We start from the raw sequence: 26,185 nt of genomic DNA, 5'->3' as shown, positions 1-26,185 counted from the left end.
ATTCCATACTATATAAAAAATGTATACAACGGCTATGCTCAGTAAACATTTGTAGGGTTTCGCCCAGGGCTGTACATTGGTATGTATAGTGACTCCAAGACTTTTACTTTAGAAGCTGGCTCTGCTGTGTAATTCCATGGGCTGGCCCCGAGTATACACTTTTATGGCAAGCTGCCCAGTGACTTAAGACAACAAATCTTCCTCGGGACTTCCACACTCCAGGGCCAAGTAGGCTAAAGTATGCAGTGTTTCTTTATCCCATCAGTAACAACGTGATTGCACAAGGCATTTGTTTTCATACATGTCTAACTGAGGATAAGATACAGCCCTGGTATTGAAAACCAATAAATATCTGTTTAAAGAGAGCCGGTGAACTGCACAAGCTGTCACTTTATACACAGTATTCGTAGGGTTTTATTTTATGGTGGTGTTTTCCACGTCTCTATAATTTAAAAAGCCATTTTCATTCTGGCCTCTGGGCCTCACATTAGGCTGACACCTACTGTTCTGTGGAAATCACTTCCATGCAGTAATCTAGTAATCCTGCCTGTGATGATAATGAGGATATATAACACCTATATATAGATAACACAAGATCCACTATTTACAATATCAGATGATCACAGCTTATCTACCACCTCCCTGCACAATGACCTCTGCACAGGTCAACAAACAAGTCATCACTAAAGTACAGCTTCCTATGATCCATGCAGCTACCTGCTTGTAGAGTGCTGTAAACCTAGCAAATGAGCAGCTCAGACATGCTGGCCAGCCATAATAATGTGCCAAGACACTGTAGAATAATAATAAAAAAATCTACTATTGAAAAATTAAAAAATTAGAAACAATATTTTTGTTCTTATCCAGGTTATTAGATTTTGTGATAGAGGAATATATTCATTATTGTTTTTTATGCAGAAAATATATTTTAAAAAAAGACTAAAAATTCAAGACTTTCAAATTTCCATTAATGTGTTACACATAGCAACAAAAAACAGGACTTCTAAGTAAAAGGTTAATTCCAAGGCTCTCAAATGATAAAAAGAGCTGATGTCAGGCTAAGTGTACACGTGTTTCATAGCTTCTGTTTATAGTGGAAGCCACAATGCTGTGACGGATTAGTCTGACCAAAACAGGGACCTGTCAAGGTTTTATCAAAGTTTTCTTCATACGAATGGCAAGAATATCACTGCACGCTGCAGCAAATTCTGCCAGAGCAGCAATGTGAAAGAGCAATTGCTTGTTTTATACTTATAGGTAAAGATGATACTTTGTCTTTATAGTGATTGATTTTTCAGGTCAGTACAGCTGTTCCTGCTGACCAAATTTTTGTATATTTCACCACAAACCTGTGTGATTGATCCTTCCTTATGTGATCGAGGATTAACTTGAAGCTCAGCGCTGTGTCTCATTTCTTCCCTGGGAATCTCATGAACAGATCTACCAACTTCTTTCACTGTTGCCACCACTTCCTCATGTGTCTTTAGCTTGAGTGGGCCTGAAAGACCCTCATGTGTCCGAACCTTGTAGGCATCAGATAGGCTTCGTGGTGGAGTGCTTTCTCTCTTTAGCTGCTTGGCTTCTCTCCTGAGGTAGTCTTCTTGAGCCTCAATGTAGGCGCGTGGGATCCCTAGACAGAATGCGCAGCATGAAATGTTACACGAGAAAGCCGCACAATAAAAGATATTTCATATTCCTTTTTTATATTATACACAAACATATTCAGTTATACAAATGGATCCTATAACATTTTATGAGCTAAGCACAGTTACAATGGAAAACAAGCATTTCAAGGGAAAAAGAGGTTTTGTCATTTCTTCACTGAAACTGGATAGTGCTAGTTTGCAAGTACATAAATGTATGCACTGAAAATGCAAAACCCATAAAACTTAAGACTGTTGTGTGCTGAAAAGATATTGATAAGCAATCCTCCTCATAATTCATCAATATCAGATCGACAGGGGTCCGTCTCCTAGCATGCCCACGATCAACTGTTTGAAGGGGTTGTGGCGCTCGTGCCAGCGCTGCTTCCACATTTGTGCTCATTTGCAGCGGCTGCACAGTGCAACTGCAAATTCATGTCCCAATCACTAGACTGTGCCGCCTCGAAGAGCGAGAGGACACACAGGTAATTTTGATGCGGAAGCAGCACTTGCACAAATGCCACTAACCCATCAAACAGCTGATCAACAGGTCTAATATCGATAATCTCTCATGAGAATAGTTCATCAATATGTTGGCACTGCGCAACACCTATTTAAAAGGTAGGGATTAAAGTTAAATACTAATGAAAAAATTATATATATATATATATATAAAGAAATTCACATTCCACATTAAAACAACAAACCTAAACCATGTTCGAGGGTAGGGTTTAGCACCACATCCCTGAACTAAAAAATGGATGCATGTGAGTGGGGAAGAGTGGTAGGAGGAGTAGCAGGGTGGCTCAGGGTGTAGGGAAAGCTAATCTACGGTGATCTAACTAGACCCTGGGAAAAAACAAACGCATGGTCAACTTTCCCTGGGATGACTATGAACAGGAATCTGTTCTGTCTGATCCTGCAATTTACCTACAACGAGGAAAATTGTTGCCCTAAAAGATGAAAAAGTAATAATCACCAATGATAGCCAATAACAGCACATATGTAATAAAATGCATCAACAGTAGCAACTACAGAAACAACCACAGGGATCCTAAATAGTTAAACAAGCTAAAGTTCCTAAATGGTTATATTGGCACCAAGACAGGTAAAACACCTGTGTCATAAATACCAGTCCCAACACATTCGTTCCCTCTTGCGATCAACGGGGGACACAATACGCAGAAGGCATAATATGCAGCCTCTGTGGAAATAACACTCCAGGGGACCTATTCATGATTATCCTCCCTAGGCTAAAGAAGAAGCGGAGGTGATACTTCTCCCATAGTGATGGTCTGAGCAATTTCTTTGCAAATATCCACAGCTACCAATAGTTACCATAAATTGCCACAAACTGGTTAAAATATATATTTTTTTTTATTTATTTTTTTACTTTGACTAAATACAAATTGCACATTTTAAAATCAAATAAGCAGACACCCAACACTCAGGGCTGTGTCCTTACTTGCAGCATTTGTCAGTTCTGTATGCAAAACTAACTTTACATGGTCTAATCAATGCGTCTGGGCTAAAATGTAACAAAGTATTAAGTGGTAGGAATCCACCGCCCCAAGAAAAACATCAGGTACCTGAATAGTGTCCCTGGCTGAGTAAAATATTTTTACATTTCCAATACATCACATGACACCTGGGATGGACACTGTAATGACTTAGGCTACTTTCACACTAGCTTTCGATCGGATCCGTTCTGAACGGATCCGATCATATTAATGCAGACGATGGCTCCGTTCAGAACGGATCCGTCGGCATTATATTGGCAAAAAAAAGCTAAGTGTGAAATTAGCCTGAGCGGATCCGTCCAGACTTTTACATTGAAAGTCAATGGGGGACGGATCCGCTTGAAGATTGAGCCATATTGTGGCATCTTCAAACGGATCCGTCCCCATTGACTTACATTGTAAGTCTGGACGGATCCGCACGCCTCCGCACGGCCAGGCGGACAGCCGAACGCTGCAAGCAGCGTTCGGGTGTCCGCCTGCTGAGCGGAGGGGAGGCTGAACGCCGCCAGACTGATGCAGTCTGAGCGGATCCGCATCCATTCAGACTGCATCAGGGCTGGACGGAAGCGTTCGGGTCGCTCGTGAGCCCCTTCAAACGGAGCTCACGAGCGGACAGCCGAACGCTAGTGTGAAAGGAGCCTTACAGAAAATTTCCAATAACCCAAAGTGAAAACTATGTTAAATACAATACAATATAATGTTGGATAAAACGCAACCAAACAGAATCAAAGGGGTTTTCTAGGAGTATAATATACATGAAAAATGTTGGCACACTATAACAGTAGAAGTATAGCTATTCATATTAAGCATTTTTATACTTCTGTATTGGCCACTGCCATTTTGTGCCCAATATTTACAACCTAACCAGCTACTCATACAATGCATTCTAAAAGTCTTCAGACTCTTTCACTCTTTAAACATTTTGTTATATTGGAAAGTGAAAACTGAATTTTAGAATTTTTCACAAATTTATTAAATAGGAAAAACTAAAATTTTGAGGGAAAGCGGAATGGAGCAAAAATACAGATATTCTTAAGGAAAATCTGATCTAGAGTTCTCAAGACCTCAAACTGGGCCGAAGGTTCACCTTCCAATAAGACAACACCTTCCAGCCAAGACAACACAGGGATGGCTAAGGGACAACTCTGTAAATGACCTTGAGTGGCCCAACCAGAGCCCTGACTTGAACCCAATCAAACATCTCTGGAGAGACTTGAAAATGGCTGTCCACCGATGGTCCTCATCCAACCTGACAGAGCTGAAAGGTTCTGCAAAGAAGAATGGTAGAAAACCTCCAAATCCAGGTGAGCAAACCTTGTGGCATCAAACAAGTTGACTAGAGGCTGTAATCACAACCAAAAGTGCATCAACTAAGTACTGAGTAAAGGGTCTGAATACAATGCAAGATTTTAGTTTTTCCCTTTCAATTAGCAAGATGTTGGACATTCTGTTTTCACTTGGTCATTATGGGGTATTGAGTGTAGAATGAATGGGAAAGATGTGAACATTATTTTTTATTTTAATACAAGGCCACAACTTAAACTGTGAAAAATGTTAACGGGTCTGAAGTCTTTAGGAATGCATTGTGTGTATGGTCAGATTTAAGGTATGATTAATCATAAATGCTCCGATTCTCTGTAGCAGAACTGTATGCAGCGTATCCACAGTATTTAAAGTAGAAGCAAAGCGGAAGAGACTTAAAAGCAATCTCATCCACATGCGGCAGAGTGTGTCTGTAGTGATATCTGCACATAACTTGACATGTGGTGTGGATTTTAAAACCGTAGCAGGTCAATTTATGTTTGTAGATATCTGCAAAGGGTGAAATCTGCAACGTTTAAGCACTGAAACCCAAAGATTTGGGCACTGTAAATCTCAGCCAGGGCTGCTGCTGAAAATTTGCAGTGGACTTGCTATGCGTGGTAATATCCTTGGACTAGATTCATGCATAATATGGGTGTATTTTCTGAGATCTTTAGGGCTGAGAGTTTGGGTCAGTTAAAACCATGGTCAGGCAGTAATACTGGGGGGTAACATGGAAGCAATATATGTCTGACATCTGTGAATCCAGCCTAAGGTCTCACGCACACAACCATTGTTTGGGTCCGCATCTGAGCCGCAGGTTTTGCAGCTTGGATGCGGACCCATTCACTTCAATGGGGCCCGAGAAAGATGTGGACAACACACCGTGTGCTGTCCGCATCTGTTGCTCTGTTCACAGATTTAAATAAATAAAAAGATAGAACATGTCCTATTCATATTCGTTTTGCAGACAAGAATAGGCATTTCTATCATAGGCCACCCGTTAACAGGTAAGCTAAATTTTTATAATTAAATTCAGAAAATACAAAAACATGAAAGCAAAAGGTGTAAAGGGGACAATATGGTAAAGATTACCCTGTGTGATAGAGCCTCGTATATGCTGTGGCGGTTCCTTCATGCCATGTGGACTATGTCTGTCACCAGGAATGGCTCTTCCCATTAAACCTGCACACAAACAGATATATATACATACTATGACATTCATGATCGCAGTAATTAAACAACCTAAAACGTTTCCAATCTATACTGTATGGAAAAAAGTATTAGGACACTGCTCAGTACATCCCATTTTAAATCCAGAGGCATTAATATGGAGATGGTTCCCTCCCCTTTGCAGCTAACAACAACTTCCACTCCTCTGGGAAAGCTTTCTACACGATTTTGGAGTGTCTCTGTGGGAATCTGTGCCACTTTATCCTATTTGTGAGGTTAGAAACGGATATTGGATGAAAGGGTCAGACTTGTAATATTCATTTTAGTTCATCACAAAGGTACTTGATGCAGTAGAGGTCAGGGCTTTGCTTTGTACAATGGCACAAATACAAGATGGAATAGGGCATTCCAGAAACAGTTCCCACACGTTTGGAAGCACACAATTGTCCAAAATGTCTTTGTATGCAGAAGGATTAGGACATCCCTTCGGTGGAACTAAGAGGCCTAGGCCAAGCCCAGAAAAGCAATCCCACAGCGTTCTCTCATATACACCAAACTTTACAGTTGGCACAGTGCAGTCAGGCAGGTAACGTTCTCCTGGAATTCACCAAACCCAGACTCGTCCATCAGACTGCCAGATAGAGAAGTGTCATTCATCACTCCACAGAACATGTTTCCACTGATCCAGAGTCCACATCTGACACTTGCCATTATGCTTGATGATATAAGGCAGCTTGCATGCTGCTCAGCCATGGAAACCAATGCCATGAAGCTCCCGGAGCGGTTTTAGTACGCATGTAAATAGCAGAGAAGGTTTGAAGCTCTGCAGTTATTCAGTCAGCAGAGCGTTGGTGACTTTTATTCCTTATGCTCCTCAGCATTCGGTGACCCTGCTCTGTAACTTTACACAATATGTCAATTCTTGACTAATTTGTTGTTGTTTCTAGGCTTCCATTTTCTAATAATACCAGTTATAGCTACTGGTGGAATATTTAGGAGGCAAGAAAGTTCAAGAACTGACTTGCTGCAATGGTGGAACCCTTTTACAGTACCACACTCGAATTTAGTGTGCTCTGTACAATGACCCATTCTTTCACAAATATTGGTAAAGGGCAGACTGCATGGTTAGGGGCTGGATTTTATACACCTGTGGCAATGGGACTGAATGAAACACCTGATTTCAATGATTAAGAAGTGTGCCCCCATACTTTTGTCCATATAATGTATTTTTCATGTAGCGATACTGCTGTCCATAAGAGGTATAGAAGAAAATGTACCAAATAACAAGCATGATTGTGAAAGCCAGAAGAACTAAAGGATTTCCAGTTTCAAGGTTAAGGCTATAGAAATCCAAATGACAAATATATGCGCATGATAGGGGCTGTTGTAGAATGATACATTTGAATACAGTTTTGGGGTACCCATACATATTCCCCAGCGTAAAAATCAGTGTGGAGAGTGATGTGAACGGCCCCTTACTCTTTTCACTGACCTATAGAGGCGTTCAAACCTACCTTCTATAGAGCCTGTTGGTATGTCCCGAACTTGTAAACTTCTTGACATCTGCCCTTCCATCATGTCATAAGTGCGTTTGGGAGCAGCAGTTGCCTCTTGAGAGGACCCAACAGTCCGAATATCGTCTTTGGAGTTTGGAGCAGGTGAACTGCCTAAAAAGGAACACAATGTCAAAAGGGCAAACTGTTATCCATTCAACATTTCCAAGCCCAATAACAGCAAGCAGCTAAGTAAAAATCATGGGCCACATTTATTAAGACTGGCGGTTTAAACGCTGGTCTTAAAAAAGCTCTAATCTGGCGGTGGATCCGCCGAAGTTATGAAGAGGCGCTGGCCACTACATAACTTTGGCGCATCCAGCGCCAGTTTTAAATGTAAGACAGCTTCCAAGCTGGTTTAAACTCAGACCTTTTTTTACGTAAATAATGGTAAATGAGATGTGCCTGTCCACTCCCACAATTTTAGACCTGTCGTAAGTGGGGAGAAGTCAAAGACTGCGCCGAAAATCTGCGCCTGAAATACGCCTAACTTAGGAGTATTTCAGATTGATAAATGACCATTATGTATTCAACAATAGACCCCCAAAGTGAACCGCAGCAATGCCCAATGCTTTAGGACAATGTGTGATATGTACCATGTGACAAGAAAACGTGCTACTTTGTTTTTCGCAGCAACGATGCCTGCATGTTCCCTACTCAGCAGCACAGTAAAGAACAGAGATTAATCTTTCCATGGAAACACCACTCAGCAGAACAGGAAAGATACTTCTGCATAATCCTGCTTTTTTTTTTTTTTCTTTGCTGAATGTGATTAATGTTTCTATTAGTATTAGATAATTAATCTCCTAAAGAGAAATCCAAATTTGAATTAGCGTGCAACAGAAAAAAAGAGCTTCATACCCAGAGGATGCCCCAATAAATCAGAAAGAGTTTAAAAAAAAATAAATAAAAAAAAAAAAAAGTATACCCAACCCTTCCCCCACAGTTTATGGTTGTTGTAAGCGTAGAAAACCAAGGGAATAATTTGCTCTTCTCTGTTTAGACAGAAGCAAAAGACTGAACCGTACATGCTACCGACATTGGAACAGATAAATGCTGAAATGCTTAATGAGCAATATCTAGGACAACCTACTGTCTCACACATACCTGCAAGTTGCACAGAACTGTAATATGCTACCCACACACTTCTATGGGGCTCTACGGTACATTGCATGAATGGGATTTCAGGGAATTTTTTTCTCAGACTCCATATACTGTAAGTCTGATAGAAAAAAATTAAATTTAACTTAAAAAGTAAACTTTTAAAATAAAAAACAAAGTGATACCATCTTTCTCACTTGCCGCTTCCTGCTCAGGTCCTCCCCATCGGTGTTTGTTTTCCTGACCGTATCAGTAATGTCCCATACACACAACCGCTGCACTGGCCTTAGGCATATGAGTGGCTGCACGGTTACCTATGGGCATGGAATGTCACTGCTGCTGCCAGAAAGAGGACATCAGTTCTGAAGGAAAGAAGTGTGACGCAGGAAGTAGCAGAGGAGAAAAGGAGTACCATAAGTATGAAGAAAAGTGGCGAATATTTTATTGACATTTAGTGCTCCTGGTATAATATATTTTTTTTTTTACTTGGACAAGCCTTTTAAGTTTGACTGAATTCAGGCTGAGGGCTAGTTTGGAACTGCTTTACTGCACTAGTTACATATCATGGAACGCTCATCAAGACCACTCACAGTTCTACTAAACCAAACATAGATCACCATAGGGTTAAGTCAAGCGACATGCCAACCATTGAAAAATATATGTTTTGGCGGAAATAAAACAAAGAAAAAAATAACTAACACCCTCCTATTACATCATTACATTTTACTTTTGTAGGTTGTCCTATGCACTGCATGAAACCTTGGCATTTATGCATTAACTGAGCCACTTCCAGGTCATGACAGCCTTTAAAACTCCAGCATTTGCTCAGTCATTACTTTCAGAAGAACACAATAGCGAATGTCTACAATTTAGAGGGAACCTATTATATTATCATGATTTACAGTCTTTAACAACAGGTCCAAGGAAAGGAAATCACCAGACTTGCCATCGAGGGACAGGATGTGGCCTTTCTTGCCTTTATAAATGACCTGACCTTTGGACAGCGGTTCCTCCCGCATTCGGTCTACCCTGCCAGGACTGTGTTCTCCCATGATCTTCGAAATGGTTCCTTTGTACAGTACGTCTGCTGGAGTGCCCTTAAGTGTGCAAAATGTTGTGTCAGTGCAAAATTTAAATTAAGATCACATTTTATATTGGCAGTACATAGATTGAACTCACATGTGTTATGGACCCTCTGTATGTTATTTGAGGATCTGGAGGAGGTCGACTGTTTGGCAAACCTTTAGTGAGACTTCCTCCATGAGCTGTTCCTGCAAAATAAATACAGTAATATATAAAATAACAACTAAACAAGGTTATGATAATCACAACTGCAAGACATCAACAAATTGCTGTTGTTCGGCACTGAGAGTGCTCCATAAGTGACAAAGTAAAAAAAACATTATTATTATTACATTATTTTACAAGGAGTAAGAAAAAATCTTAAACTATTTTTTTCTTACACTATGTATTTCCTAGTTCAATCATTGGCAGAAAATATGTGCTATAAATTTTACAAAAAGGAATAAACATGCTTTGAGGGTCCCAAAGAGGAACAGATATGAATAAGTTACTTTAAAGAGACATACAGTCAGGTCCATAAATATTGGGACATCGACACAATTCTAACATTTTTGGCTCTATACACCAGCACAATGGATTTTAAATGAAACGAACAAAATGTGCTTTAACTGCAGACTGTCAGCTTTAATTTGAGGCTATTTAAATCCAAATCAGGTGATCGGTGTAGGAATTACAACAGTTTGCATATGTGCCTCCCACTTGTTAAGGGACCAAAAGTAATAGGACAGAATAATAATCATAAATCAAACTTTCACTTTTTTATACTTGGTTACAAATCCTTTGCAGTCAATTACAGCCTGGAGTCTGGAACGCATAGACATCACCAGACGCTGGGTTTCATCCCTGGTAATGCTCTGCCAGGCCTCTACTGCAACTGTCTTCAGTTCCTGCTTGTTCTTGGGGCATTTTCCCTTCAGTTTTGTCTTCAGCAAGTGAAAAACAACTCAATCGGATTCAGGTCAGGTGATTGACTTGGCCATTGCATAACATTCCACTTCTTTGCCTTAAAAAACTCTTGGGTTGCTTTTGCAGTATGCTTTGGGTCATTGTCCATCTGCACTGTGAATGTGAACTCCAATGAGTTCTGAGGCATTTGGCTAAATATGAGCAGATAATATTGCCCGAAACACTTCAGAATTCATCCTGCTGCTTTTGTCAGCAGTCACATCATCAATAAATACAAGAGAACCAGTTCCATTGGCAGCCATACATGCCCACGCCCTGACACTAACACCACCATGCTTCACTGATGAGGTGGTATGCTTAGGATCATGAGCAGTTTCTTTCCTTCTCCATACTCTTCTCTTCCCATCACTAATACAAGTTGATCTTGGTTTCATCTGTCCATAGGATGTAGTTCCAGAACTGTGAAGGCTTTTTTAGATGTCGTTTGGCAAACTCTAATCTGGCCTTCCTGTTTTTGAGGCTCACCAATGGTTTACATCTTGTGGTGAATCCTTTGTATTCACTCTGGTGAGCTCTTCTCTTGATTATCGACTGACACACATACACCTACCTCCTGGAGAGTGTTCTTGATCTGGCCAACAGTTGTGAAGGGTGTTTTCCTCACCAGGGAAAGAATTCTTCAGTCATCCACCACAGTTGTTCTCCATGGTCTTCAGGGTCTTTTGGTGTTGCTGAGCTCACCGGTGCGTTCCTTCTTTTTAAGAATATTCCAAACTGTTCTTTTGGCCACACCTAATGTTTTTGCTATCTCTCTGATGGGTTTGTTGCGTTTTTTCAGCCTAAGGATGTCTTGCTTCACTGATAGTGACAGCTCTTTGGATCTCATCTTGAGAGTTGACAGCAACAGATTCCAAATGCAAATAGCACACTTGAAATGAACTCTGGACCTTTTATCTGCTCACTGTAATTGGGATAATGAGGGAATAACGCACACCTGGCCATGGAACAGCTGAGAAGCCAGTTGTCCCATTACTTTTCGTTCCTTAAGTGGGAGGCACATATGCAACCTGTTGTAATTCCTGCACCGATCACCTGATTTGGATGTAAATGCCCTCAAATTAAGGCTAATTTCACATTTGTGTTCGGGGCTCCGCTTGTGAGTTCCGTTTAAAGGCTCTCACAAGCGGCCCCGAATGCATCCGTCCAGCCCTAATGCATTCTGACAGGATGCGGATCCGCTCAGAATGCATCAGTCTGGCAGCGTTTGGGCTCCACTCCGCTCAGCAGGCGGACACCCGAAAGCTGCTTGCAGCGTTCGGGTGTCCGCCTGGCCGTGCGGAGGCAAACGGATCCGTCCAGACTTACAATGTAAGTCAAGGGGGGCGGATCAGTTTGAATTTGACACAATATGGCTCAATTTTCAAACTGATCCGTCCCCCATTGACTTTCAATGTAAAGTCTGGACGGATCCGTCTGCGGCTACTTTCACACTTAGAATTTATTTTACAATATAATGCAGACGGATCCCTTCTGAACGGATCCATCGTCTGCATTATATGAGCGGATCCGTCTCAGACGGATCCGCTCTGAACGCAAATGTGAAAGTAGCTTAAAGCTGACAGTCTGCAGTTAAAGCACATCTTGTTCGTTTCATTTCAAATCCATTGTGGTGGTGTATAGAGCCAAAAATGTTACAATTGTGTCGATGTCCCAATATTTATAGACCTGACTATATACTAGATATACAGTACAGAATAATTAAAAGGTAACCACCTCCTGTCATCATAAAATGCAGTGCAATCTGCAGGCAGCATGATACAGAGCAGGATGAGCTAAGCAGACTGATATATTGTTTTATTGGAAAAGATTCAGTAAATCTTGTCCTTTATATCTTGTTAGTGATGATCTGGCAGTGTAATACTGCCGCTGATTACCCAATGAGAAAGCAAACGCTCATTCATCAAGCAATTCAGATTTTTAAGCAGGCTTAAAAATCATTGTTTGCTGGTGGCAGATCGTGCTGTCTTATCACAGTCTGTTGCCGGCAAACAACTAGTCAGTATGAGGACGAGCAATGGCATTAGCGATGTCTCCTCCCGATATGGTAATAGCAGTGGCCTCCTCCACTAACGAGCAGGCGATTGCTGGGAAGGAACGTTTCCCTCCCAACAATCGCATGCAAAATCTTTTAATATAATACAGCCTTAAGTGTGTATATAGAAATAAACGTCAGTCGTGACCATTTGAGGCGTGCGGCATGTCGTAGGCGTGCTGCGGGCCTCCGCCCCCCTGCTGCTCTGAGCTTCTCCTGTCGCCTCTCCTTCGGCGCCTGAATTGTTGGACCGACTGCCTGCGGTGAAGCCGTGAGGGCGCCGCACGTTACCTGTGTCGGATCGGCTGGTGGGCTCCTTCCCTTGACGGAGGTGTCCTGTGGAGCGTCTGCTGTGCCTGGAGTTCGGCGGGGTGCAGCGAGCGGTGAGAGTGTCTCGCTAGGGGCCCTGTCTGACACTTGAATAAGTGTGGGGCTGCGGGAGCCTCTGGCCGGTGTGTCGCATGGACCCGGTGCACTGCGGGCTGTGAGAGGGTACCGCAGGGCTGAGGGGACGTGTCATCGGCCGAAGGAGCAGTTTCACTGCTGAGGGACCAAACATAGAATAGAGAATAGGAGGGATAGACCTGACCATCCGTTATTATGTAAATGCCACGTATATTAACATGGAATGTCCGTGGGTTGGCGGACAAGATTAAGCGGAGGGTGGCCTTTGAAATTGTCTCTAGACATTTACCTGCTATTGTGGGGTTGCTTGAGACAAACTGTACTGCTGAAAAATTGTATTATATGCAAAAATCTTGGTCACGGTACAAGTATCACTCCCACCACTCGGCCTATTCACGAGGAGTAAGTGTCTATATACATAGGAATGTTGATTACGACTCATATGATCAATGGATTGATAAGGAGGGGCGATTTGTCTTTCTATATGGCCGATGGATGGGACTGATATGCGTGCTTGCATTTGTATATATTCCTCCTCCCTTCTTGTCGGAAGTGCTGAGAAAACTAGCGGAGTATGTCTGTAAGAGGGATCCATGTCCTATATTAGTGTTGGGGGATTTTAACTCCGTTATGGATAATGGGGATAGGGTATCCTACCTAAGTGGAGGGGGGACCATAAATGATCAGTATACGACCCTTAGCAGGATCTGCCGGGAGATGGGCCTTATAGATGTGTGGCAGTTTATGTATGGGAAAAAAATTGTTTTCTCCTGTTTTAGCAGATCCTGCAGGGTCATGTCAAGGATAGATTTGACTCTGGCGAGTCCGGACTTTTTGGAACGGATAGTAAGTATGAACCACACGGAATATCTGATCATACCCCAATGTTGGTGTCGACGGCTGATTCACTGTCCATAGATGGGAGAAAATCCTTTAGATTAAATCCACATTGGATCCATGTGGTCAGCGACCAAGAAAGGATCGGGAAGGATATTTTAGAATTTTGGGCATTAAATTATGGATCCACACATATCCATTATGTGTGGGATTCTTTGAAGGCTATGATCAGAGGGGTATATATTAGGAGGGCTAAGAGGAAAAGGGCGGAATATGCCAGTACTGAAAAGGAATTGGTAGAAAGGGTAAGGGCTTTGGAGGTAGAATTAGCTAGAAAGAAGGAGGAAAATATCCGACTTACATTAATGGAGGCCAAGAGGAAATATCAGTCCTTTCTTTGTGAAAAAGCGCAGCATAGGTCCTTTTTTGCGGGACAGCAAGACTTTTTTGAAAAAGGTAAGACAGGCAAAATGTTGGCTTGCCGCTTCCGTAATTGCTAATCAACGGACCCAAAACCACATAAGGCAAATTAAGTTGTCCACTGGTGCCCTAACTAATGATTGTTTTAAAATTAAAGCCGCCTTTTTGGAACACTTTACTAGGGTATATCAGTCGGACCTTGGGGTGGATGATAGAGCCCGGGCCCTGTTCTTTGATGGTGTTGAACTTCCTCGCCTCTCTGAGCAGGATTGCTTTAAACTAAATTCACCAATTACCCTTGAGGAGGTGGAGGCGGCTGTCGACAGCATTAAAAGGTAATATGGCCCCAGGCAGGGATGGCCTGCCTTTTGAATTTTATAGAGTTTATCGTTGCCTTTCCTTCTTCAGATGCTCAATGAGTCTTGGAGGAGTGGTTCACTCCCCCCTTCTATGAGGGAGGCCTCCATCTCCTTGATTCTGAAGAAGGATAAGGATAAGACTGAGGTAGGGGCATATCGCCCAATATCATTACTCAATACCGACTATAAGATATTAGCTAAATTGCTTGCAAATAGGTTGATTCATCCTGACCAGACTGGATTTGTCCCCAAACGTGAAATACAATCTAGTATCCGTAGAGCCCTTTTAAACATCTATGTTGGGGAAGGGGAGGACCGCTCCATCCTGTCATTGGATGCCGAGAAGTCTTTTAACAGGGTGGAGTGGCCCTTCCTGTGGGGAACCCTGGATAGAATGAACCTGGGGAAAAATTTCATTAAATGGATACAACTACTTTATTGTGATTCTAATGCCAGGGTTAGGATAAATGGGTCTGACTCTGAACAGATCCCGTTACAGCGGGGTACCCGGCAGGGGTGTCCCCTCTCACCTTTGATATTTGCCTTGGCTTTGGAACCTCTTGCATGTAAAATCAGACAATCAAATTAGATCATTAGTTTTGGTGGGAGTGGAGAGGCGGATAAGATCAGTTTATACGCGGATGATATCTTAACATTTTTGAGGCAAGGGTGGAAAGTGGTTACACCGATTATGAAAATTTTGAGAGAATATGGTTTATTATCAGGGTATAAAGTAAATTGGGATAAGTCTGAACTTCTTCCCCTTGCCCGAGCACCCCCGGAGGGATTTTCTGGTATCAGGCTACTTGGATGAACCGATTCTATCCGATATCTGGGCATTAGAATAAGTGCTGATTTATCCAGATACAATTCCCTAAATATTATCCCTATGATCAATAAGGTCAGAGATGAGATCCTGGCCTGGCAGAAGTTGCCCCTATCACAGGTGGAAAGAATTGCATTAATAAGGATGGTGGTTCTCCCTATTGCCTTATATCCCCTGACAGCATGCCCGATATGGATTGATGATTCCTTTTTCGGGCTGCTAGATAAATTGTTGAATGAGTTGATCTGGGGGAGGGGGAGGGTTAGGATCAAGCAAAAATATATTTGTCTTTCTGAGAGAGATGGTGGTCTGTCCCTCCCCTTCCTTCAAGGATACTATCTTGCCGCTCAGATAAAGTGGTGTGTGGGCGAGGGGGGGGCAGACCACCAGTCTGCTCTATTGTTAGGTATCCTGGCAAGGGAATCTCAGGGGGCATATGGGGATATTTTTTCTATTCTGGAGACTGGACATCCGGGTAGAAGGAAAAAACAATGTCTTATTAGTGATACACTAAATAGGGTTTGGAACAAGATTAAGAAAATACTGGGCGTAAAAACCCTACTCACTTTACTCCACTTTGGCACAATTATAATTTAGTAGAATTTATGTCAATTGTAGATCACAAATATTGGAATTCATGCGGTATTAACCGCTTAACTCACATAATATCACATGGTAATATTATCCCTTTGGATGTATTAGTAAAGGGTACACCAGTAACCTTTATGGATAGTTATAGATACGCACAAATTAGTCATGCATATAGGAACACTGAGGATAAAAGCCTTTTGACTGTTAGAGCAAACTCCTTTTTGGATTATTGTTTTAGATATAGGGATAGACAACTTACACTCTCTCAAATATATCATAGATTTCGGGACTGTTTAGGGGAAATAACCAAATTTAAAAGCGAGGGCGGTTGGGAGGTTGAATTGGGTGATGGTAGTAACCTGGAATGGGATATAATCTATCAAAATATAAAAAAAGTATCGATTTGTCAGAAATATAGACTTACCCAGTTTAAGGTTGTACATCGCCTATATTACTCCCCTGCCTTCCTCGCTAAAATATATAGGGAAAAATGGGACCTGTGTTGGAAATGTTCTGTAGAAAATGCGGACCTAGGTCACCTATTTTGGGATTGCCCAAAAGTAAGAGGGTTTTGGACTAATATCTATGAGGAAATATTTAGAAGATATAAGATCAAATTGAATCAATGTTTTATGCAGGCAATATTGTGCAACTTCTCTCCTTCTGATCTGATGCCCTACCAGACACAAGTATGTCTGGAAGGCTTTGTGGTAGCGAAGGCCCTGATTGTTAAATATTGGGGTACAAAAAATAGTCCTATTATTAATGAATGGAGAGCCCGGATGGACAATATTGATGCTTATAGGAGGATGGCAGGGAAATTGGAATTAAAATTTAATTTAGAGTATCTCTAAAGAAGGTAGGGTCTTTCCCTCAAAAGCTTGGTTGTAGGTGGTTCCGGAAACGGAGACCGCAGGAGAAACTAAGATATGGGTGGTTCCCGCAGCAGTGGAATAAGGGAGGGGGGGGGGGGGTAAACAGGGTTAATTATGTCAAATGTTCATAATTACTTATGTATAGTTGAATGCTATGCTATTGTATATTTGTTCTAGAAAACAATAAAGTTTGTTAAAAAAAAAAATGTCAGTCACTGATAAGATGGTCCACACTGATGATAAGATGGGCTACTGAACTCAGAAGAAGCAGAGAATTACCGTAAATGTATAAAATTATAATTTTTGCTGAATAGTTTCCAACAAAACCATCTATTAATCTGCTCAGCTCCTCCTCCTCTATAACATGCTGGCTGCACATTACTCTCTTTAAAAGGGAACCTGCCACCAGGAAAATGCTATCCAACCTATCACCATCATGTTATAAAGCAGGAGGAGCAGAGCAGATTGATATATAGATTTATGGGAACAGATTCAGTATAGGTTGTAAACTATTATTTAAAATCCTTACTTAGGCTACTTTCACACTAGCGTTCGATCGGATCCGTTCTGAACGGATCCGATCATATTAATGCAGACGGAGGCTGCGTTCAGTACGGATCCGTCTGCATTAATAACTTAGAAAAATTTCTAAGTCTGAAAGTAGCCTGAGCGGATCCGTTCAGACTTTCAATGTAAAGTCAATGGGGGACGGATCCGCTTGAAGATTGAGCCATATGGTGTCATCTTCAAGCGGATCCGTCCCCATTGACTTCCATTATAAGTCTGAACGGATCCGCTCGCCTCCGCACGGCCAGGCGGACACCCGAACGCTGCAAGCAGCGTTCAGCTGTCCGCCTGGCCGTGCGGAGGCGAGCGGAGCGGAGGCTGAACGCCGCCAGACTGATGCAGTCTGAGCGGATCCGCTCCATTCAGACTGCATCAGGGCTGGACGGAAGCGTTCTGCTCCGCTCGTGAGCTCCTTCAAACGGAGCTCACGAGCGGACAGCAGAACGCTAGTGTGAAAGTAGCCTTAAGGGTACATTAGGCTGTCAATGACTGACAGAGGCCTTTCCTATATGAGCTTGCATACAGATACTGTACAGTAGCTGTCAACCACTGAGTAGGACCACATTGTGTACTGATGAGCATAGAAAAAGAGTAGAGAATATACTGAATCTTTTATATCTATATATACATATATACTCTGCTCTTTCAGCTCTATAACATGAAAATGGCCTCAAGAAACTGCAGTTTCATTGAGCTGGTTCTGTTTCTTATGTGATGATTGGTTTAGTTTTTATCTGCTGGTTCTCTCATACATGAATTTATGCGCAGAGTATTATTTATTGATAGTTCGGATTAATCATCATATTTCGTATTGTGAAAGCTTTAAGTAGTACATTGCTTGAATGCTGAATTTGTATGTTTAGCTGTTCAACAATCATGTGGCAAACCCCTGAATGGGTGGGCTTTTTAAGGTGGACACTGACAACAGGTTGCATGCCTGAAGAATGGGGAGGTCCCCTGAAATGTCACATTGGCAGACACCAGTGCACATTCCTTTCCTGCAGAGCCTCCACATGGACTACTGAATGGAAGAGCTCCTACTCTATCTGAATCAACTACGTAAACCACTTTGATCTTGAGATTGTAAGGTATCCACATACTGTATGCTTTGAAACCTTCCAAGTAAAAAGCAACAAATTGAAGAGATGGTGTGCAAGCTGATTATATGCTGTGGACGGGAGAAGATTAGTGTAGCTTTATCAGAAGATGGAGGGATCAGCTACAGAGATGTATTATGAAATGATGCGTCTTGGGAAGAACTCCACTATATTCATTGATCCTTGTAACCCTAGCTGCACTTTGATTTTAATTATACTGAGCACAGGACAGGCTTACTGCAGGTAATGAATCTTGCTCCTCATTTTGATCCCCAACCTAGAGGGCACAGGAGTTCCATCATACTGCCAAATGGGAGGTACATGCATTGATTGTCCGTGGATGTATTCATACATCAGCTCATGTAGCTTAGGTCTCAAAAACTGGCTATAAATAATAAATAAATAAAAATTTCAAAGGTTTTCCAAGATTTTTATACTAATGACTAGGGATGAGGGAAGGTACCACTTGGAACCGAACTAGAGTTCGGGAAATAGTTTTACAGTAGAAATCAATTTATGAAGTTATCACACGAAGTCTTGCAAAGTCATCTGAACCAATACATTATAATACTGTACGGAGCTCGCTCCGTACAGTATTGAAATTAAGTTTTATGCAAATCGACTTCGGATGTTTCATCTGAAGTTGACTCGCTCATCCCTACTAATGACCTATCCTCAGGATAGGTCATCAGTATCTGATTGGTGAGGGTAAAAAGTTTGAGAGCCCTGCAGATCAGCTGTTTGAGAAGGCACCAGCGCTCATGTGAGTGCCGTGACCTCCTCGCAGCTTACCAAGCACATCGCCATACATAGTGAAGAGGAGCACTGCCTTCTCAAACAGCTGATCGGCAGGGGTCCCGGGTGTTTTATCCCCATAGGATGGGGATAAGTCATCAGTATAAAATTCTCAGAAAACCTCTTTAAACCAGTCCTAATCTATGTACTCTGGCAGTCATTAAAAAGTGTATAGGTAAGCATGTGAGGTCTGCTTTTCCAGCAAATTTTATATTAGCTATATAAATTTACACCATGTTTGCAGTCAGTCCAGATTTTTTTCTAGAGAGACCAACAGACAAAACAATGGGAAGGGGGGGTTATGTTAGTTTTTATTAAAGGGGTTTTCCTGTTTTGGGCATTCTCAGGTAGAATAGGGGTGGATACAAACTGAAAAGAATGGCGTGGTATTAGCAGGAGGTGCTCAAACTCTCATGCAGTCATATATATATATATATATATATATATATATATATATATATATATATATATATATATATAGGAGCAAATTCTGCACTTGTGGCCCGTTGCTAATGGTGATCCCCAGCAAAAATGCATACGGTGGAGGATGCCCGCAGGGAACCACAAGTACCACAATAGACATCCTACACAAGGTAGCAATTATGTGGATGTGATAATCAATATAACAATATAACAAAATAATAGCAAAGACAGGTGCACTCTGCGGTCTTACTAAACCCTTAAACTGATTTTAAAATTGAGAGATTAGTCAACATGTCCTACGGTGTAGAACATGTCTAAGCCCGGGCACCACGCCAAGGTTTCTCAAGTAGCCCGGGACCTAACGCTCTCCTACCTGAGCCATATGGGCAATACCAGGAGCCAGTGGGCAAATTACAGGAGCATGAGGCCGACTCACAAACAACTCACCAGTTGTTTGTGAGTCGGCCTCATGCTCCTGTAATTTGCCCACTGGCTCCTGGTATTGCCCATACGGCTCAGGTAGGAGAGTGTTAGGTCCCGGGCTCCTTGAGAAACCTTGGCGTGGTGCCCGGGCTTAGACATGTTCTACACCGTAGGACATGTTGACTAATCTCTCAATTTTAAAATCAGTTTAAGGGTTTAGTAAGACCGCAGAGTGCACCTGTCTTTGTTATTATTTTGTTATATTGTTAGAATAGGGGTGGAACTTAAAGGGAATCTATAGTCAGAAAATGAACTAGTACCTTTTTTTTTTTTATTAACATATGTTTTCTTTAAATTCTGGTGAATTTTTTCTACATCATTAGGTACATAAAAAAAAAAAACAATCCTGAAATCTTGCAGTTTTCACTCTCCTCTCCAATATTCATAATAGACTGCCACTTTCCGTTCTCTAGAGATTCATTTTCAGCAGTCATCTTATCACAGGCAAGATTACAATGGAAGGTAAACTATATATGGGATCCACTTTTCGCAGAAAGTGGTGATCGCAGATGAACCTCCTTCCCCCTCCTGCAAATTGATCGATCCCAGAGCATGGCCACAACACTTGTCAATAGAAGTCGATGAATGATGGGCAGCATGGTGGCTACACCGTGGTTAGCACTGTTGCCTTGCAGCGCCGGTGTCCTGGGTTCAAATCCGACCAAGGACACAGTCTGCAAATCCCACCAAGGACACTGTCTTTTATAATGTGTATTATGAAACATGAACAAAGATATCTACATACCATTATTAGTGTTCATCTCATTACAGCCATCATTATAAAGATTATGTTCAGGGGTAGTATTACTGACTGGAGGAGAGCGACCGCCAGGGCTCTCCTCCTAAAGTACTAACCCACATCCAATAGATTAGCCATGGCAAAGGTACTTTGAAGATCAAATCCTTCCAAGTCCGTTCGATTTACAGAAAATTACTAATATCAGGTACTCATGAAACTCAAAGTGCTTCATAGGGCACCAACTATGGGCAATTAAGAAATACTGGATGGGGGATATATTATTCACCTGGCCAAGGGTCCTATGATACGTTTAAGGCAGCTTTCTAATGCCTTCAAAAATAATGCATCAAAAACTGTGCAAAAATTACATATGTACAAGCCTTCTCTGTTGTGGAGGTAGACATGATTACCAATAAAGCATTAAAAAGAAAGTCACAGCTGCCCTTACTCACTCTGAGATACTAAGAGAAAAAAACTAAATTCAGTTGGTTATCGAATTAAACAATGATCATGCGGAATATAACACAGCGCTGCTACCAAAAAGGTCTAGGAGATCTCATGATGAAGTAGCTGAAATAGTTCAGAAACGTACTGTTTGCATACCCAAAAATTCAATAAAAACATCCTTTTATCCAGTGCTCTGCAATATTTTCCAGTTTTTAGGTGTTTGCACTGATAACCAACTGAGCACTTTCGGAAAGGGACACCCTGTATAATAACAGTTTCCACATTGTGGTTCAATAAGGGTAGACTCTCAGGGAATTTATCAAGAGTGACCTTTCATAGTCTTGCTCTAGTTTGTGCTGGGCTGAAATGTGCTTAAAGAGGTACTGTATTCCCATCTCAAACACTGATGGAATATCGCTAGGATATGCCATTAATGTCAGATAGGTGTGGGTGCCATCTGTGGGACATGCTCCTATTTCCAGAAGTGAAGGAGAGCACACTCCGCTGACCCAGTAAAACCGATAACATCACCAAGTATGTTCCTGGACAGCAGGAGCACTGTGAAAAACTATTATTCAGGTGCATGACGCTTTCGCAAGCGCCCCATGGGCGATCTCTCACATCTGTAGCGCTCTCTACAGTAGTCTCCTGGTTGGATGATACAGCAGTCACTTAGAGCAAGCTGGAGGGGTTATGAGGCAGCTCAATGACAGGAGCACGAGGGGCAGTCCGTTTAAACAGCTGTACATGGCCACTACCTAGTTCTGTCAGTAGTTTTGCCATGTCAAAACTGCTAACAGACTCCCTCTAAATTAATAAGTGGTTATATCTATATTTTTCGGAAAGCGTCAGAATATACAACAGGTTTTTTGTGCCATAGTATTGGGGTTGTCGAACATGATTCTATCATGCAAACTGATACATTTATACAGTTACACAAATGTTTATAAGAAAGTGACATCAGATCCTACCCCTAAAAATTGAGCTCTCTTGGGTGGTCTGCATCACTAGGTTCTCAGGCTGGCTCGGCTGGCTCTTGGGAGAGAGCTGTTCTTGTTTAACAGCTAAGAAAGGCACTGAAAAACAATAAATGAACAATGAAATAACCTCCATCAACCGAGAAATCGCCACTTGTTATTGAGCTTTCCGTCTCGTCACTATCCAAATACAAAGTCATTGACTGTTTTGCAGCAGCCACTACAGAGGGCGGTACTGTTTACTACAAGATAGAGCTTACTTCAGCAGAGAACGATGTCACACAATATTTACTAGTACATTTCAGAATCTCAGCGTTACATTGGGATACACAATTGAATGCCCTTTATGACTAGATGTAGAAATTATAGCTGAAATAGTGAAATCACTGAAATGCATGAATACTACAAAAAGAATGGAGTATAAGATGATTCAATTTCATGAAAAAATTTGGTGCAGTATTTCATCGATCTGGCATCTCGGACAAGTAAATCTATGCCATAGTACTAAGGAACGCATTGTAACTCCAGGACTAGTACATCACAGAATGGAAATAGTGCACTAATAAAAGTCTACAGCAATCCTCCACCTCCTGAAGAGTCCAGTGCAAAGTCCACAATGAGGAAAAACAACCATACATTTTTATTACAGGAATAAGAGTCATAAAAGGAGGTCACCGTCCCCAAGTATAATGACCTGAAGGAGCCTACTGTACTTTAGCTAAATGCCAGTGGTAATGTCCTCATGCCCGATGTCGAGTAGGAGGGATATCGCTCTTACTCTACTACACTGGAGGGAGGGGGGGGGGGGGGGGGGGGGGGAAATACGAAAAAACTAAAAGTGGCCCCACATTGTAGGCATGTCTAAACTGACAGAAAGCAGGGACAATACAAGTAGGCAAGGCCAACAATACCACGGTGCAGCATAACATACTGCCCCAGCAGAACCAAATACCACAGTGCAGCATAACCTACTGCCGCAGCAGAACCAAATACCACAGTGCAGCATAACATACTGCCCCAGCAGAACCAAATACCACAGTGCAGCATAACATACTGCCGCAGCAGAACCAAATACCACAGTGCAGCATAACCTACTGCCGCAGCAGATCCAAATACCACAGTGCAGCATAACATACTGCCGCAGCAGAACCAAATACCACAGTGCAGCATAACCTACTGCCGCAGCAGAACCAAATACCACAGTGCAGCATAACCTACTGCCGCAGCAGAACCAAATACCACAGTGCAGCATAACCTACTGCCGCAGCAGAACCAAATACCACAGTGCAGCATAACCTACTGCCGCAGCAGAACCAAATACCACAGTGCAGCATAACCTACTGCCGCAGCAGAACCAAATACCACAGTGCAGCATAACATACTGCCGCAGCAGAACCAAATACCACAGTGCAGCATAACCTACTGCCGCAGCAGAACCAAATACCACAGTGCAGCATAACCTACTGCCGCAGCAGAACCAAATACCACAGTGCAGCATAACCTACTGCCGCAGCAGAACCAAATACCACAGTGCAGCATAACCTACTGCCGCAGCAGAACCAAATACCACAGTGCAGCATAACCTACTGCCGCAGCAGAACCAAATACCACAGTGCAGCATAACATACTGCCGCAGCAGAACCAAATACCACAGTGCAGCATAACAGACTGCCCCAGCAGAACCAAATACCACAGTGCAGCATAACAGTGTCGCAGCAGAACCAAATACCACAGTGCAGCATAACATACTGCCCCAGCAGAACCAAATACCACAGTGCAGCATAACATACTGCCGCAGCAGAACCAAATACCACAGTGCAGCATAACATACTGCCCCAGCAGAACCAAATACCACAGTGCAGCATAACATACTGCCGCAGCAGAACCAAATACCACAGAGCAGCATAACAGACTGCCCCAGAAGAACCAAATACCACATTGCAGCATAACATACTGCCGCAGCAGAACCAAATACCACATTGCAGCATAACATACTGCCGCAGCAGAACCAAATACCACAGTGCAGCATAACATACTGCCGCAGCAGAACCAAATACCACATTGCAGCATAACATACTGCCGCAGCAGAACCAAATACCACAGTGCAGCATAACATACTGCCGCAGCAGAACCAAATACCACATTGCAGCATAACATACTGCCCCAGCAGAACCAAATACCACAGGGCAGCATAAATAATGTGTTCCCTCATGCAGTATTTAGTTCTATCACTGTCCTGAGGTTGGCTATACAGTTGAATTCAGGAGGCCGCTGGCTGCATGCATAAATACCTAATGCTCTTAGCATTAATAAACACTGAGAGCATCAGATCATTTTTACCTGGCCAGCAGCTGTAAGGAGGGCTTGAGCGGTCCCTTGGGCACAAATTTTCCTGTAGGGACTATAGCTAGTCTGCACCTGCTGATCTATATGTAAGAAATCTATGCACCTGTTTATCTATGTAAATATTTCCATGCTTAAATTACATACTAAGCAATTCTCTCCATTCTCAGTGGTATATTTTGTGATTATATTCTAGCATATACCATTGTATAGCCATCCGTCACCCATTGATCATAATATAACCAACTGTACAGGAAAGTATAGTCTGCTGTGATTTCATGTTCCGTTAAAAAAGAAAAAAAGGAAAAAAGAAAAAAGGGGTACATCAACATATACCAACCCAACAGAGGCCAAAAAAAGGCATCCATTGAGTCAATGGTGGTTACAGCCATGTTTGGTGTATGAGCCGTGAGTACTCCTGGGGTGTGCACCAAACATGTTCACTTATTAAGATCTGAACAGGGCCTAATCATGGTGTGCAGAACAGCAATCTTGCATTAGGAATCAACGCTCTTGTGAGGTGTTTCGTGACAATTGTGAAATACTTTGAAACTATAGATCTTTAAAGGGGTTTTCTAGGATTTTAATGAATATAAGTTTAGTAGCGGTCTGATACCCGGCAACCCCGCCAATCAGCTAGTTGTACAGAAGGTCGCACTCTGCAAGCACAGCCTTCCCTTCATTGTTTACCTGCTCGCCGTTGACATCGCAGAGGTGAGCGGATATAATTCCAAGCCTTCCCATTCACTTCTATGAAACGTCTCGTTCTTATACACTTGAATAGGACGAACTGTCACATTGAAGTGAATGGGATGGCATCTTGTAATTACACCTGCTCACCGCTGTGATGTCGATGGCGAGCAGGTAAACAACGAAGGGAAGGCTGCACTCGCACAGAGTGTGGCCTTCTTTTCAACTAGCTGATTGGCAGGGGTGCTGGGTGTTGAACCCCCCGCCGATCTGATATTGATGACCCCTCGAGGATAGGCCATCAATATTAAAATCCCGGAAAACCCCTTTAAGTCTCTACTCTCAAATTAGGCTGCAAGGCAGATTAGTTCGCTCTCAGGTTAGAGTAGAGGCATGCTAAATGCTTCTATGAACGGGTTCAAATATATCCACCAAACTAATGGCGCTCCCCCAAGTGCCAAACAGGGGGCTGAAAACAAACACTTCGGTGAAGCAACATGATCTGTCTAGGGCAGTAAATAGCTCTGTAAAGGATCATGAGATACTATCTAACTCATATACTAGGTCATTACTCTGATGCTTTTGTGTAATGAGACCAGTCACAATGATGGGCTCTCTAAGGCTACTTTCACACTGCCGTTTCAGGGTCCGCTGTGAGATCCCTTTCAAGGCTCTCACAAGCGGCCCCAAACGGATCAGTTTAGCCCCAATGCATTCTGAATGGATAAGGATCCGTTCAGAATGCATCAGTTTGGCTCCGTTCCGCCTCCATTCCACTCTGGAGGCGGACACAAAATGCTGCTTGCAGCGTTTTGGTGTCCGCCTGGCGATGCAGAGCCAAACAATGCAAGTCAATGGGGACGGATCGGTTTACATTGACACAATATGGTGCAATTGTAAACTGATCCATCCCCCTTTGACTTTCAATGTAAGTCAGG

At 42.3% G+C, this 26,185-nt stretch overlaps 1 protein-coding gene across 26 annotated transcripts in view; it reads right to left on the bottom strand.

Moving 5' to 3' along the window:
- Positions 1–26,185, bottom strand: part of NCOR2 (nuclear receptor corepressor 2) — a 407,074-nt gene that overhangs the window by 33,612 nt on the left and 347,277 nt on the right. For 24 of the 26 annotated variants that reach the window (XM_044275678.1, XM_044275679.1, XM_044275664.1 and 21 more), the window contains 6 exons: positions 22,209–22,313; positions 9,472–9,563; positions 9,230–9,389; positions 7,153–7,305; positions 5,561–5,650; positions 1,350–1,630 (listed from right to left, as the gene is read on the bottom strand). In XM_044275678.1, the coding sequence (XP_044131613.1) occupies positions 1,350–1,630; positions 5,561–5,650; positions 7,153–7,305; positions 9,230–9,389; positions 9,472–9,563; positions 22,209–22,313 (881 nt within the window). The remainder of the gene's footprint in view (positions 1–1,349; positions 1,631–5,560; positions 5,651–7,152; positions 7,306–9,229; positions 9,390–9,471; positions 9,564–22,208; positions 22,314–26,185) is intronic. The other 2 variants (XM_044275663.1, XM_044275668.1) reach the window with 2 other exon arrangements.

Source organism: Bufo gargarizans, chromosome 1, assembly GCF_014858855.1.
Source record: "Bufo gargarizans isolate SCDJY-AF-19 chromosome 1, ASM1485885v1, whole genome shotgun sequence".
Lineage (NCBI taxonomy): Eukaryota > Metazoa > Chordata > Amphibia > Anura > Bufonidae > Bufo > Bufo gargarizans.
The sequence above is the reverse complement of the archived record's forward strand: the minus strand, read 5'-3'. Positions and strand labels throughout refer to the sequence as shown.